This window comes from Polypterus senegalus, chromosome 9 (assembly GCF_016835505.1).
Source record: "Polypterus senegalus isolate Bchr_013 chromosome 9, ASM1683550v1, whole genome shotgun sequence".
Classification (NCBI taxonomy): Eukaryota; Metazoa; Chordata; class Cladistia; order Polypteriformes; family Polypteridae; genus Polypterus; species Polypterus senegalus.
In genome coordinates this window covers 74,616,061-74,633,320 of record NC_053162.1, presented here as the reverse complement: position 1 = coordinate 74,633,320, position 17,260 = coordinate 74,616,061, and the positions used below count along the sequence as shown (strand labels likewise).

Here is a 17,260-nt window from a genome sequence, read left to right as displayed (position 1 = left end):
TAGTTGGTAATCTTTTAAACTGTGTCAGAAAACCTGTACAGAGTGATCAATATACATATCTATAAGAAGTAACCCAATCCTCTAGATTTTTTTACCCACTAGGTATAAGGCCTTTTTTGAAAACTGTTTACGGCAGGGGTGTCCAACTCCGGCCCTGGTGAGCTGTAGTAGCTGCAGGTTTTCATTCTAACCATCTTCTTAGTCAGTGAGCTGTTTTTGCTGCTGATTAACTTGTTTTGGCTTAGTTTTAATTGAAGTGACTCAGACCCCTTAGTTGTTTCTTTTTCCTTAACACTAGAATTACCAGAGCCTATGAAAAAACTTGTAGATCCATCCCACCTTAAATCGCTTCTCACCTCTCCATCAGCGTCTTTTGTCCTGTAAATGTGTCGATAATAATAAGCAGCAAGCAGGCTACTATCACATCCCCCCACCGCCACACAGTTTTCTCAGCTCAAGTCTGTTTACCTGTGTGTCAGTTGCTTAGAGTTGTATAGAGTGAGAAGTCAAGCAAAATGACACCTTTTATAAATACTGTATCGTTTTTTGGATCACATGCATTTCATGTGTGTTCTGTGTCTACAACATTCTATGTAAACACATCATTAAAATAGAAAAGTTTTTCATGTTTTAGTAATAATTGACAAAATGTAGACATGAAGTGTATAGTGTGTGAAACCTGAAGTCCAAATATCAAATAAACACTTTCACAAAAGGTACAAATAGAACAAATGCGCTTCTATTCAAGAATATAACTGCAGGAAAAGAACCCACATTAAGGTGTGACATTGACACGAATTTACTATGGCTTCAGTGGTACAACGGTATCAACTGTTGACTGGTAATCAAAACTTCACGGGTCTGACCCCAGACGAGTCAGTTTTGAGAAGTGAGCTACTCTTATTCTTACTATTTTAGAATAAAAACATACATTTGATTTCAGTCTGTAACTGCAGGTGCAAATTTATACTTGTAAAGGTTAGCTTTTTTAATTTTTTTTTTATTCAGTTTTATTCTCTCAGTCGTGTTCACGATCTCACCCCCTTTCCCCACATTTAACACTGCTGTTTTCACATAAAGACGTGCTATAATAGAGGTGAACTTAGATCATGACGACGGTTCTACATCATCGCTGTACTTTGTATATAACAGCCAGATCGAATGTTATTTACTTATTTATCTTTATTTATTTACTTACTTCCTACAGCGTAAAGTCACAAATAGACTGCAGAGCTTCCCGTGTACATATACAAAGTACTGCGATGGAAAATGTGTGACGTGCATTCTTGCTCTGATGTAGAACCGTCGTCATGATCTGAGCTCATCTCTGTTATAGCGCGTCTTTATGTGAAAACAGCATTGTCAGGGTGGGTGTGTGTGTATATGGGGATTTGGGATCGTGAACACGACTTAGAGAATAAAACTGAATAATAATAAAAAAAAAAAAAAAAATCAAAGCTAACCTTTACAAGTATCATAAATTTACACCGGCTGTTACAGACTGAAATCAAATGTATGTTTTTATTCTAAGATAGTAAGAATAAGAGCAGCTCACTTCTCAAAACGGAGTCATCCGGTCTCGAACCCGTGAAGTTTTGATTATTAGTCAACAGTTGATACTGTTGCACCACCAAAGCAGTCATAGCAAATGCATACCTTTTCTGAAAGTGTTTATTTGATATTTAGAATTCAGGCTTCACACATTATACACTTCATGTCTGCATTTTGTCAATTATTACTAAAACATGAAAAACGTTTCTGTTTTAACGATGTGTTTACATAGATTGTTGTAGACACAGAACACACATGAAATGCATGTGTTCCAAATAACGATACAGTATTTATAAAAGGTGTCATTTTGCTTGACTTCTCACTCTATACAACTCTAAGCAACTGACACACAGGTAAACAGACTTGAGCTGAGAAAACTGTGGTGGGGGGGGATGGCGATATGATAGCAGGCTGCTTGCTGCTTATTGACACATTTACAGGACAAAAGATGCTGATGGAGATGTGTGAAGCGATTTAAGGTGGGATGGATCTATGTGTTTTTTCATAGGCTCTGGTAATTCTAGTGTTAATCAGCAGCCAAACGTACAATAATGAGGCAAAAAACAAGCTGCCACATGACCAGCTAACCTGAAAATAAAGAACAGTGAAGTTCTTGGTCATGTTGGTCTGCTCAGGTCACCAAAACATCTTGATGGTGGTTTTTAAAAAAACAGAAAATCAACAGTCTGTTGTGGCAGAATGAGAGCAGCAACAAGTCATGATATTCAATAATGACTGATGAGACACAAAACGAGTCGCCACATGGCCAGCTCACCTGTGCCCATCTCACAATATCTGAAAATAAAGAAAGGTGGAGGTCTCATTAAGGTTGATCTCTCAGGTCAACAAAACTTCAATAGTTTTGGAAATGCCTGTTGTGGCAGAATGAGAGCAGCAACAAGCTGTGGAATTAAATAACGAGTTTAATTAACAGCAAGCATTGGCTTGTCATTAAGAAACTGGTTGGAGTGAAATTGGCTGGAGTTTGACATTCCAATTTAACTAGTCATCTGTTGGCTTGTTTCACATTTCATTTCTATTTGGCTGCCATTTAATGAAGAAACAAATCAATTTAGAGTACTGAATCCTTAAAAAAGGGCTATTAAAATGAAGGGAAAAGGAGTTAACTAGCAGTGTAAATTGCTCACTGATTAGGAAAAGGGTTAGAATGAAAAACTACAGCCACTGTGGCCCACCAGGACTGGCGTTGTACACCCCTGACTTATTGGAATAAAGATACAATGCAAAAAAAAAAAAATACATACATGATCCATTTGTTCCTGTAAACCCTGACTAAATGGTCGACGGCCAATTGCTCCCTCTTCTTCCGTTTCTGGAAAAGAAATCTGTCCAACACTGGGTACCAAACCATACTGTTTCACCATTGAATAGGCCACACGTGTTACTTTTCTCAAATCATCCTGTGCACCTTTATAAAAAAAAAAAAACACCTATGTACATAAACTTTTGGTACTTTAAGTCATTAAACAATTAACTCAGGCTGTTCAGTAAGTAAATGGGGAAACAACTCAATATGAGGCAGGTGTACATAAAATAGCCATTCAGTGTCTTTTATGACATGTTCAAGCAGTACAGATTTTTGTTGAGGAAACTGAGTAAAAGTAACAAGTAAAGAGCATCACATTTTATTGCTAGTAATTTCTGTATATGTATGTTTTGGAGACTTAGTATAATACCACACTGTACACACGATACATGTTTCAAATCACAGTATAGATGCACACATAAAGGAGCTTTAAATATGTACTGCTGGCCATGGTTGTTTTTTAGTAGTTGCTTTTAGAGTAAGGGATCTTTAAATTTAAAATTTCAGAAAAGGAACAAAATTCATCCATTCACAAAATACAATCTAGTTCCATATATACAGCAATCATGTCATACATAGTTCCACTAAAAATTGTTCCATCATTCACAAATATCTCATTTAAAATTGTCTAAGATGTATACAGGGCAAGATCCAACTTGCAAGTATTATCATTAAAAACCTGTGTCTCAGGTTCACATTTTAGGCAAATATTTTTGTATATGGCATCATGTTTATGTTGTTACTGGCTCCAGGTCTATTGTTTTTGGCCTGATGATTATCCCCATATCCTCCAAAAATAGTTTGACCCATATCCAACAATAACTGATTTAATTTTGGATTTTGCAAATTGCTCTATTTAGTAACGGGACCAGGCCTATTTATTTCCAAAAATCTGACAGCTTGTTTGCCCTAGCAGAACATATGCTTGATGATAAAGAGAAAGAAATGAACAAATACATCTAGATCTGTAGAGGCTGATCTGAACAGAGACATAAAGCCTTCCCTGTACCAATCTGTCTATGCAGCGGTTTGTGTGCATCTATATATATAATTCACTAAGGCAAGACAACCATGGAAAGCACGGCGGAAGGGGCGTGGATTCACTAAGCCACCGACAAGTTACACACCTAAGGCGCATGCAGGAAGGAGCCACGCCCACCAACTCCAAGACCATTGGATACGACGACAACTTGCAGAGCCACGCCCACCAACTCAGACGCGACGACACAGAAAAAATGGCGTCATTTATATTCGTCTGTCGTAGAGGCAACATGCAGTTCCGACCCACGCTGACTGTTAATAGAGGCATGTTTCTCGCGGAGGTGAATCGCCATATGCAGCATGTAAACGGTTTTGCGGGGTATCCCATGGGATCCTTAAAACATTCCTTTACAACTGAGGTTAAAACACAATAAAGTAAGCAGTCTTTAAAAAACGAGTTTTCGGTTACGATGCACGACGCGTGCACCCTGGCAAACTGTTTTACACGCTACATACAGCAATTCGCATCCGCGACAAACATGCATCTTCTTAGATGCTCCTGCACTTTGTACACACCCCCGTCCCACCTCACTACTACCGTGGTCGGGTGTCTTGGTGGATTATATATAGAAAGGCAGCCAAAACCGCACAGAGCAATGAAAAGTCTACGTGAGTCACAGGTGCTTCTGGACTGTACAAAGACGACAACGACTCAAGTGACGAGTTGAAGGTGGACACATGAGCAAGCAGTGCATACTGAACGAGAAAGCAGCAGACTAGCATGACGGAGGGAGCGGAGTGGATGTCCTTCTCCTCTCCTCCCATTCCACCCTCCGCGCCACACGGACGATTGTGTGTTGGTTCGTTCCATGCATTGGTTAAAACCCAATGAAGGAAGCAGTCTTTAAAAACCAACAAGCCCTGTGTCTCTGTTTCATTATCGTCTCACCTGCTTCACCAATGCAGGCACCGCAACAGGGCAGCCAACTGGGTAACCAAAGTCTTTGGGTTCAGGGAGGAGTATGGTTACAAAGCTGAAACTTAAAGGAATTGACGGAAGGGCACCACCAGGTGTGAAGCCTTTCGCTTCATTTGACTCAACACAGGAAACCTCACTCGGCCCGGACACGGAGAGGATTGACAGATTGATAGCTCTTTCTCGATTCTGTGGGTAGTGGTGCATGGCAGTTCTTAGTTGGTGGAGCGATTTGGCTGGTTATTTCCGAAAACGAACGAGACTCCCACCTGCCAAATAGTTACACGACCCAACAGCGGTCGGCGTCCAAATTCTTAGACGGACAAGTGGCTTTCAGCCACTAGAGATTGAGCATTAACAGGTCTGTGATGCACTTGTATGTCCGGTACTGCACGTGCGCTACGCTGAATGGATCAACGTGTGTCTACCCGGCGGGCGGAGCCGTGCGTAAGCCGTTGAACCCCATTCGTGATGGAGACCGTGGCATGCAATTGTTCCCCACGAGCGAAATTCCCAGAATGCGTCGCGGGTCATACGCGCGCACTGATTACGTCTCTACCCTTTGTAAACCCCCATATTTTATAACTTAATGTATAAGATTGTGTATTATTGCACAGTACAATCAATTGTATTGTAAGATCTTCCGTTGAGTGATTTCCTCCAGTATAACTAAAGTGCAACTGAAATGGAAGCACTGTATGGACCATTCCAAAACAACTTTTACTGATGTAAGCCTGTTTGTACATTCATTATATAAATCATCAGAATATTCTCTAGTCCAGTGTTTCCCAACCTCGGTCCTGGGGGCACATTGTGGCTGCAGGCAATTAGTCTTCTGTGCTAATTAAGTGATGTGTTAGTTCCCAAATTCTGTGATTTGAAAACTAAGTTTGGTAAATATATATATATAAAAATAAAAAGTACTAAGCAGTTATATGGGAATAATGTATTTTTTTCTTTTCAACAATATTTTCATCTTGATTTTCATTCTGCTTTTCTAGTTGTTTAATTAATCCATTATTTACTAATTAGTGGGTCTGATGATAAAGTACTTGCAGCCTTTGATTATTAAGTGTTGTTTGCCAGCGTGTCTTCTCATTTTTAATTGTCATTAATAAGATACAATGAAGGGGGAAAACTGCAGAGAGAAAGGGCAAAATATAATGAAATCAACAAAAGAGAGTTAAGCATTTAAATCTATAGCAAGAGCAGAAATATTTCTAAATATCTTATAAATGTAAAAATCATGCTGCTGTACTTTTCTGAATGTAAAAGAAAAAAAATACCAGCTAATTAAGTGAGATCAGTGTTATGAGGTGTTGTCACTAATTAGGAATCTGGCTGGAACAAAAACCTGAAGCCACAGTGTGCCCCCAGGACCAAGGTTGGGAAACACTGCTCTAGTTTGGGTGCAAAAAGATTTTTCCATACTAACTGCTAACATGATCATGATGTTTTCTGGATAAGGGGGCTTAGGGTTTGGATGATGCAAAGTCTTAGAGTAGACAAGTCAATCTTCTCTTTTAAACTCAATAAAGAATTATAGTAAAAAGATGACCATAGTCTAAATGCCACCCCCAACACCCAGTTAAATGCAAATGAAAAAGGTTGCAGCAAAGGTTTGGCAAAGCATCTAAAAAGAACAAAAGCTTAGTTACTGTGGCATGGAAATGTATTCAACCCCTTTAAAGCTATCATACAAAAAGATTTGTACACATATGTATGCATTTAGTATTTTAATGTAAACTCTTGTGCTGTAACAATATATTTCTAAAGTCAAAATAAACTGTTTTCTGTAGATATTTAAGTGAAGAAGAAAAACTGAAAGGTTAGTGTTTGTGTAAGTATTTAAACATCTGTGCTTTGGAAGTTCTAGGTTTACACAAACCAAATTAATCACAAATGACACAAAGGTGGCAGTCATTTGACCATAATTAAACATATTTAGGTACTAGTTTTGAGTCCTTTATCTCACTCTGGAAATTAAAAGGACCCTTTTTAGGGACCATAGTCTTTGTTGGACAATCACTGCAAAAATAAAAGGAGCATTCTGCTGAAGTGAGAAACACATAACAAGGCAGGAAATGGCTACAAAAAATACTGAAGAGAGTTTGAATGTCTTGTTAAGCACAGTTGGATACATCATCAGAAAGTGGAAGGTTCATCACAGCACCCAGACTCTTACTAGAACTGGCCGTTGCTCAAAACTAAACATCAGAGCAAGACATCGACTAGGAAGAAAGGCTACTAAAAATCCAACCATCACTCCCAGTAGTTGGCAATGTTATTTGGCTGAAACTGGAGTGAAAGTGCATGGGTCCACAATTTCAAAACTTCTCCATAAAGCAGGCCTCTATGGGACGGTTAACAGAAAGAAAAGTCATTCCTTAAGAAGGTCCATATAAAAGCACATATGGCATTTGCTATAAAGTATGGGAAAGATCCAGTTAAGTTGTGGCAGTAGGTTTTATGGTCAGATGAGTCCAAAATAGAACTTTTGGCCAGACTTCAAAGAGGTATGTGTGGCATAAAACTAACAACTGCCCATTTCTCAAGAAACACCATACCTACGGTAAAATGAGGTGTTGACAGCAACATGCTCTGGGGATGCTTTTGAAGTGCTGGGACTGGGAATCTTGTCAGAGCTCAAGGGACAATGGATGGACACAAGCCTTGCACAATATTTCAGGAGAACATGTTCCAGTCTGCTATGAACCTATAGCTCCGGAGAAGATTTATTTTTCAACATGACAATAGCCCTTCACATAAGGCCAAAGTGACACTGGAATGGCACAAAAACAGAAAAGTAAATGTTTTGGAATGGCCAAGTCAAAGCCCTAATCGTAACACAATTAAGAAGCTGTGGCCCTGTTAGGAAACCTTCCGTCCAGTGGCACTACCAACTTAGAGGATTTCTATAAATTCTACCTAAAAGAATGGGAAAGAATCATTCCTGAACAAAGTAAAAAACTGGTACATACTTATCCCAAAAGAATTAAGGCTGTCATTGCAGCAAAAGGGTTTCTGACAAAGTATTAAAGTGTAAGGGGGTTAAATACTTAAGCAAACACTAAGTTTTGAGTTTTTCTTCTTCAGTTAAATATCTAGAGAAAATGGTTTATTTTGACTGTGGATATGTGTTGTTACAACATAAGAGTTCATATTAAAAATACTGAATTGATAAATGTGTGCAAATCTTTTGTCATGCAGAAAATTATGATGACTTTCAAGAGGACTGACTACTTTGTACACCACTGTATATCAGGGGGTTGCAGGCTTGATTCAGATTAGCAAATTCAAATATATTGTATTATAATAAAGGCATATAGATTTATTTTCAAACTAATACTGTGTCGGTCATTTCAGCTCAGATGAAATATTTCCAGCAAGTTTCTTCAGCAAGTTAAAATGTTTTAAGAGAATTTAACATAATTGCAACTTTCTCAAAAGCTCTGCTAAGTTTAAAAACAGTTGTATGGAGAACAGACACATTTCCTTAGAAGCGATAAAATATGCCACGCAATTTTGTGCTACCTACATTAATTGAGAATGTCACTAGTCTTAGTATGTTATGTATTCTTCATTATGAAGCAGTTACATAAACATGATTTTTTCATGACTCATCACACTGAATGATTGTAATATGACACAGTGAAAAATACTGTCCTTTTCATAAGATGCACAATCATCTTGAGATTCACAGATACAAACCACATTAATATTTTCATAGAAATCATTGTTCCAATTACCATATGTCATTCAATTTAGACCAGTAAATAAACTACCTGTAGTGACTTTATTGAAGGTAATAGCCTCCGAAACCCTGCCACCCAGTGCCATGCACATTCTTTCAAAAAGTTGCTCTTTGGTGAACAAGTACTGGTCTCTTGGCAAGATCTGTGCAAATCCCAATGCTGCGTTAGTTCTTGGTGCGATTGACACCTAAAAATTAAAATAAGGCAAATGTATTTTCAATTAAGCCAAATGATAAGAAAAAAACCAATCAATTTGTTTTCTTAAGTATTGTTCAAATTTTACATTAGGTGCATATGTCAAATGTGAATCTCAATATCTATCTCTCTCATATATATATATATATATATATATATATATATATATATATATATATATATATATATATATATATATATATAGCAAATATTTCTTACACTCTAGCAATATGGATGGACAATAGGGTTAAACAAACCTTCATTACTGCCTCTGTGTGTTCAAGCAGCCAGCCTACCAGAGCATGTCCAGATTCATGGAACGCAACCACCCTCTGCTCTTCTTTAGAGAGAATCTTGCTCTTCTTAACACTACCTAAGCAACACCAAAAATAATTTTAAAAATGTAAATAATTTCAAGAGTATAGATTTGTGAAAAATCAGTACTGGTTACAAGCCAAATTTCTACTAAAATAGTTTCCAAATAGTGACTAAAATATTACTTGGAAGTTATATATATATATATATATATATATATATATATATATATATATATATATATATATATATATATATATATATATATATATATATATATATATCAGACTGAAATAAAAATAAAAGCTAGTGTAAAAGGAAAGTAAAATATATTTATAGAGATCAAAAGCATAACTAGTACCTGCAATAACCCTTTCCACTGCATATTCAAAGCTGAAGGTGTCAATTGATTTATATCCCTCCCGTGCAGCATGCAAAGCTGCCTCATTGCAAATATTTGCTATATCAGCTCCTAAAATATAAACAGAAATTAATCAGGAAACAAATGCTTTAAAACAAGTCTACAAAACTTTCCATTCATTTGCTACCATACAATAATGTTTGAACATATGTGAGATCAAGTAGACTAGGAAGCTTTTATCTGATGTGTAATATAGAAGAAAAGATGAATAACTGACTTAACTAATAAAACACTATTTCATCATTTTATTAATTAAATGAAACTGCTACGGCTAATCACTATTAGGCGCAACCAAACTGAGAAAGAAAGAGACTTGGACAAAGAAACAAACAAAGATTACTTTACATTACGGCTTTACACACATGGTTCTGCTTGTATTTTCACAGATAGTGTTAAGTCAGTGAATGTATTAGTATTTGTGTTTCTGGTTGTTCTAATAAAGTATTAGCTACTATAACGGCTAAAACTAATAACCTCTATTTTGCATAAACCTTTAGCTTTAACTTTTGTTTGTTTTTTGCTTTCCACTGGATGCATCACATCCTGGTAAGGCACCTGCTCATCTCAAGATTTTACAGTACTGCAGAGGGTGGTGAAAGTGGCAAAGAGTAATGCCAGCACCCAGCTGCCCCCTCTTCAGGACATATACAATGCCCACCCCATCTTAGAAATGCAAACAGCATAATTTAAAGACCAGCACATTCAAGGACAGCTTCTACCCACAAGTTGACAGGCCGCTGAAAAGTCAATTCCAAAAATTCAAGTATTATAACATAATGAAAAGTGTATAAATATATAATACTTGCAAATGCATATTATTTATATGTTGCATGCTTTCTATACTTTTTTGGTATTGTATTTTTGTCATCTGTTGTGAGGTGACTGACGCATGATGACAAACTTGACTTTTGATAACTTGATGAGATTAACCTATTAAACTAGCAGCTGCCAGCACCAACTACAGCTACAGCTTAGAACTATGTGATGTAGACACAAAACTCACTTTCACAAAGAATCTGTGAAGAGAATGAATGCCTGCTATACAAAAGTAAGCGAAAATTAAAAACCCTTTAAACAAATTAAATATGGGAAACATTTGTACCCCCTAATTTGTTTGTTTGTTGCCCTGCATCTACATATACATGCATATATTCATCTTATATAATCCTTTTGCTATGAATAAATTGTGTTATTTTGTTTATTACAGCAAGTATGTTTGGGTGAAAATTCTATTGCCATGTTCAAACCACAAAACAGAGAAAACAAAGGTGAATAATATCACTTTATCGAAATCCATCTTTTACTTCACATAAGGTTGGGAACTCAATTCTGTCTAAAAAGATTAAAGTTCTTCAATTTCTGTATTTGTAAATTTACTTTGAACATTTAGTATGACTGTCAAAATGAAGGATCTATTTTTGGATCTAGCCTGATTCCACAGTCAGACAGAATGCAATTTTTATCCAGAGTATTTTTATAAGCCACACTTGTCTAGCTCCACATGTAGCAAAACAGCCATAAATGATGGCCTTCTTATCACCATGGTTTGACAATATGAGTGTTCCTTTGGTAGTTGGCAATTTTAAGTTTTAGAGAATCTAACCAAATAGGAGCCACAATCCTAACAGTAATTTTAGAGGGTTGCATAGCAATTAATTAAAATGTTGAAAACTCTACCATAAGACAACCTTGGAAGTCTGAAAGGTTGCTGTAAGACGGGCAAATATGGCAAGTAACGCAGGATGTGAGAATTTCTAAACTCCATTTTGTAAAGGCGGTACAAATATTAAAGCTGATAGTGAGATAGAGAGATAGATATTGTATTAATCCCCAAGGGGAAATCGGCAGCATACTGATAAAAAACATTATTAATTAAAGAGCAAGAAAAGTGCAAGGTGTAGAGTGTGAGGCAGGTATAACAGTCTATAATCTTGTTTAGTGTTAATGTTTACCCCAAGTGGAATTGAAGAGTCGCATAGTGTGGAGGAGGAACGATCTCCAAGTTTGTCAGTGGAGCAGGACAGTGACAGCAGTCTATCACTGAAGCTGCTCTTCTGTCTGGAGATGATACTGTTTAGTGGATGCAGTGGATTCTCCATGATTGACAGGAACCTGCTCAGCACCCGTCGCTCTGCCACAGATGTCAAACTGTCCAGTTCTGTGCTTCCAATACAGCCTGCCTTCCTCACCAGTTTGGCCAAGTGTGAGATGTCCCTCTTCTTTATGTTGCATCCCCAGCACACTACCACGTAGAAGAGAGCGCTCACTACAACCGTCTGATAGAACATCTGCAGCATCTTATTGCAGATGCTGAAGGACGCCAACCTTCTAAGAAAGTATAGTCAGCTCTGTCCTTTCTTATACAGAGCATCAGTATTGGCAGTCCAGTCCAATTTATCATCCAGCTGCACTCCCAGGTATTTATAGGTCTGTACCCTCTGCACACAGTCACCTTTGATAATCACAGAGTCCAGGAGGGGCCTGGGCCTCCTAAAATCCACCACCAGCTCCTTGGTTTTGCTGGTGTTCAGGTGTAGGTGGTTTGAGTCGCACAATTTAACAAAGTCCTTGATTACCTTCCTATACTCCTCCTCCTGCCCACTCCTGATGCAGCCCATGATAGCAGTGTTGTCAGCGAACTTTTGCACATGGCAGGACTCCGAGTTGTATGGAAGTCCGATGTATATAAGCTGACCAGGACCGGAGAAAGCACAGTCCCCTGCGGTGCTCCTGTGCTGCTGACCACAATGTCAGACCTGCAGTTCCCGAGATGCACATACTGAGGTCTGTCTGTAAGATAGTCCACGATCCATGCCACCAGGTATGAATCTACTGCCATCTCTGTCAGCTTGTCCCTAAGGAGCAGAGGTTGGATGGTGTTGAAGGCACTAGAGAAGTCCAGAAACATAATTCTTACAGCACCACTGCCTCTGTCCAAGTGAGAGAGGGATCGATGTAGCATATAGATCACGGGTGTCGAACTCCAGTCCTGGAGGGCCGCAGTAGCTGCAGGTTTTCATTCTAATCATCTTCTTCATTAGTGACCCGTTTTAGCTGCTAATGAACTTCTTTTTGCCTTAATTTGAATTAACTTGACTCGGGCCTCTTAGTTGTCTCTTTTTCCTTAATTAGCAGCCAAATAAAAATGAGACACAAAACGAGCCGCCACGTGACCAGCTCACCTGTGCCCATCTCACAATATTTGAAAATAAAGAAAGGTGAAGGTCTCATTAAGGTTGATCTCTCAGGTCAACAAAACTTCAATAGTTTTGGAAATGCCTGCTGTGGCAGAATGAGAGCAGCAACAAGCTGTGGAATTAAATAACGAGTTTAATTAACATCGAAAATTGGCTTCTTATTAAGAGACTGGTGGGAGTGAAAATTGGTTGGAGTTTGAAATCCCAATTTAGCTTCTCAACTGTTGGCTCGTTTCATGCCTCATTTCTGTTTGGCTGTCATTTAATGAAGAAAGGAATCAATTCAGAGGACTGAATCCTTATAAACAGGGCTATTAAAATGAAGGGAAAAGGAGTTCATTAGCAGTGACTGATTAGGAAAAGGGTTAGAATGAAAACCTGCAGCCACTGCGGCCCTCCAGGCCTGGAGCTCAACACCCCTGAATCAAATCTAAAACACTCACTAAGGCTATTGTTCTTTGAATATCTGCAAACATGGATACTGATGCATAATGTGGAATGACTTAAAGACATCTATGTCAGGTAGAATGCCCAGTTTGGTCTCTGAGTGCCTTCAGATTTAGTTTTTTTCCTTCAAGCTTAACTGGAGGTTTTTCTTTGTAATATGTCCTACCGGCAATCTTACCTTGTCTTCATACTCATGTTTAGAGGATTTGAATATGATATTATATATCACACTCTACTTTTCCACAAATTGTATATCTATTTCATGTAAGCCTGTAATTATTTGTTTTTTGTTTCTTACTCATTATTCTTGCCTAATTTAACTTGTTTTTTTTTTCTTGTAACTGTTTGTATAGCACTTTGAACTACATCCATATGTATGAAAATATGAAAACTTCCAAACTGTGATCTTGTCCACCGCCTGCAAGTATGCCCTTCTAAGTGATGTGTTCTGGCATTCTGCTCAGAGCTGGATTCTACCTTTAGAAAAATGTTAGTAAACCATATTGCAAATAAGTCCGAATTTGTTGCATGTTGGTGGGGGGGAAGCTCATTTGTATGCGAGAGCTGAAACAAGTGCTCAGCTTGACATACAATGCATAGAAGAGCGGTTATCAAACCTACAAGAAAATGGATTGGTCAACAAATGAAGAAAATGGTGTGTTCCAGACCACTAAAGGAGGACGGGCATATGGAGCTAAGGTGGTTTTCTTTACATTGTTTACATTTTTACCCCAAATGTTCCTGGAATCATTCATGAAATTTTATATATAGATGCTCTCAATATGGATGCTACAGTGACCTTGAAATCTCTCAATAAGGAACCTACACAGGAAAAAAATATTAATTTCAAAGCTGTTTTCAACAGATCCACTGCAAACAATTAAAATGAATTTGTTTTATGTGACATTTAACATTTTATGCAAAACTTAGTAACTAATGTACTAGACTGAACAGAAATTGCAAGCACTAATTGATTCTACATGATTTGGACACTTTGATATGTAAGGAAAAGATATGAATAGTAAAGAAATTGTTGGAAACATCCTTCACAATAGTATAAAATAGCATTTAAAAATAAGTGAAAATACAGTTAACACCACAGTATTTCAATATCTTACACCACTATCTCAGTTATAAATGTATTATAATCACTACAGAAAATTACATGGAACCAGGTTGTAAATCCTGCTAACTGATGTAGGTGGAAAAACAGCATAACTACAGCATCCAGGAATAATCAGACCAGCAATTGCTGTCTTATATGATTGACTATCCTTTCAATTTATAAAATCTTAAAGAAATCTCAGTTGCAACTAAAATATATAAGGTACAACATGCTGATAAGTTATTTTACATACCACTGAATCCAGGTGTGAGCTCTGCTAAACGCAGAGAGTAAAAAACTGCTGGCTGCGTGAGCTTCAAAATCTTCAAGTGCTGTTCAAATATTTCTTTTCTCTCCTAAATAAATGTCAGAAAAAACAGATACATCAAATGTTATGAAGGATATCTTAGCAAAGACCTATGGTAGCAAAAATCATAAACAGATACGTATAAAGAACAGAATCATGGAATCGACACATCAGATTGGAATACAGATATAAACACTTAAATGAGTGGAATTTGGATATTTGGGAGACATTATTAAAAAATGCCTGAACATAATAAACATTGAGAAATTTCTCTTTATATAACCTGTATAACATGTTCATGTGTTGTTTTTTCAGTGAATGCTATTCTTTACAGAAATCCTGTCATAATTTTTTGTCTTTATGTGTTTACAGCCTGTAGACATCATAGTGTACAGGGCACTCAAAGCCTGCTTGTCTGAAAAGGCAGATGTACTGGCTAGAAAATGTTGAAGTGACTATCATCAGATGCCTCAGCAACTTTAAAAAAAACAATAAAAAAACACTATCTTACAAAAAAAGATGTATTCAAAAGATTTTGAATACAAAATTCATGGCATAACCATATTATTGGGTCAACAGCTTTTCATCTGTTGTTGACTGGGAGAGGAGCATCAGCAAACACAAGACACTCATGTCATTCAGGAATCTAAACGCTAAATGCCTCACAATCACATACTTTAAAGGGATGAATGTTTGAGATGGAAATGAACCAAATGGGTACAGTTCCAAGTTAAAACATATTGTATTGATTAAGGGCATTGCAATAAATTGCAAGAGATGAAGAAGAAGAAAGGTATTATAATATAAAGATGTTTGGGATGGTCAATCCTGATGCTTTATGATTAATATACAGGAATAAGACTAAACATATTGTATGAAAGACTAAGTATCTGAATTATAATTTTTGTTTAATATCTATAAACCTTTGAAAACCCTTCTAAACTAGCAGTTAAACCCAGCCAGTTACTTTAAAGATGGACAACTTAATATGCAAGTAATTTAAAATACATAAAGAAAGCTCCCTTCACATCATCTAGCAAACCCTGGTTATAATGTGCCTTTTAGTAAATCTGGTATTAACACCCAGGTAACTATTTTCACAATATACATTAAAAAAGCTGTCCAGGTTTGTCAAGAAGTAGTGATGAGCAAACCCTGTAAAGTTTGCTTTGCCTGGAGTTCAGTGAATTTGCAGAAATGTTCGATAACTTTGCACAACTTGGTGAACGGCATTGAAGTCAATGTAGGAAGAACCAAACTAGTTTTGAGTAGACTATGACGGTAAAATTGTCTTTTTAAGTGTCATATAGAGCTAGAGAAGTGTCTACCAACTGTACTGGACCAATTATAATTATTATAGCCAAAAATATGAGTTGAGCTGTGAAGCTGAAGAGCTAACCTCTGTGTCACCCTGCCACAAACAACAAAAGATTCAGACACAAACACAAAACAAACAAAATAAAACAAATGACCAAAAACTAGCAATAAGTAATGTATATCATTGTGCAGACAGAGTACTGACTGTCTCTGTCATGAAGCTGGTAACATAAGCTGGTCTTTGAGTACCATGGAGCTGCAGCCTGCTTGCCAGCTGTGAACCAAATGCATGTGCAATTAGCCCCACTGCGAGGCACCAAATCAAAACAAACTTCAAAAGATTTATTACTGTTTAGAAGCGGTTTATCTTTTTGATAGAAGAAAAATGCTCAAAGCATCTGCACAGATTGGTCATTTCTGTTTCTGCTCTACTGTAGATGTCGAGATGTTTGGCACATTTTTTCTTTCCATGAAAAACAAATAGTAATACATCTTTTAAAATTATTATGATTTCACAGGGTCTAATGTTTTCTGACATTTTTCTTTTAAGGTTTGTTTTGACTAGGTGTCATGCAGCCTGTCAAGCTGTGCAAGCGTTTGGTCCACACCCGCTTCCCTTATCAGAGGTGCCCATTCCGATTCTGGAGGGACACAGTGGCTACATATTTTCATTCTAACCATATTCTTAATTAGTGACCAGTTTTTGCTGCTAGCTAACTTTGTTTAATTGATTTTCTATTTAAGATTCAGACTCTTTAAAACTGGGGTCAGTAGCATCGGTCCTTGAGGGTTGCAGTGGCTGCAGATTTTTGTTCCAACCCAATTGCTCCATGAGAAGGCATATATTGGTGATGAAGCGCTTACTGCTTCAAGCAACATTTTTCTGCTTCATTTTAGTTAAGGGTTTGAACCTTCAGTACCATTAGGTTGCACTGTGCAGGCTCCTTCTAAAATGAGTAAAAGTACCTTATAAATAAATATTTTTTTGAAAATCATTTTTTTTTGTTTTTTACTGACCATCTATCTACCAGGACAAAATTAAATTCTGCACAATATTGTATTTACTTCTTTCGGTATATGGAATTACCGATCAGATTAAATGCTTTGTATTCATCCTATTTTAAACAGTGCCACACAAAACATTAATTGTTTTTTTACATTTGAATAAACTGTTCACAGTTTATCCAAGAAATAAACAGATGCATTCAACTTGTAATTAAGTCGGTCTTTTTCACCTTCAAATAATAATATGGCATATAGCTTTAAATTCAGGCCCCATCATTGTTTGGTACATTCCGTTGCTGTGAAATAATAAATTAAGTTAAGAAACGCATCTGTTAATCTACTGCATGGAAGAAAAAATGAA

The 17,260-nt window shown here is 37.1% G+C and overlaps 1 protein-coding gene across 2 annotated transcripts in view; it reads right to left on the bottom strand.

The window, feature by feature from the left end:
- Window positions 1-17,260, bottom strand: part of spg7 (SPG7 matrix AAA peptidase subunit, paraplegin) — a 52,421-nt gene that overhangs the window by 4,242 nt on the left and 30,919 nt on the right. For both annotated transcript variants that reach the window (XM_039763295.1, XM_039763296.1), the window contains exons 11-15: window positions 14,524-14,626; window positions 9,462-9,572; window positions 9,043-9,158; window positions 8,621-8,777; window positions 2,817-2,980 (exon numbers count right to left, since the gene is read on the bottom strand). In XM_039763295.1, the coding sequence (XP_039619229.1) occupies window positions 2,817-2,980; window positions 8,621-8,777; window positions 9,043-9,158; window positions 9,462-9,572; window positions 14,524-14,626 (651 nt within the window). The remainder of the gene's footprint in view (window positions 1-2,816; window positions 2,981-8,620; window positions 8,778-9,042; window positions 9,159-9,461; window positions 9,573-14,523; window positions 14,627-17,260) is intronic.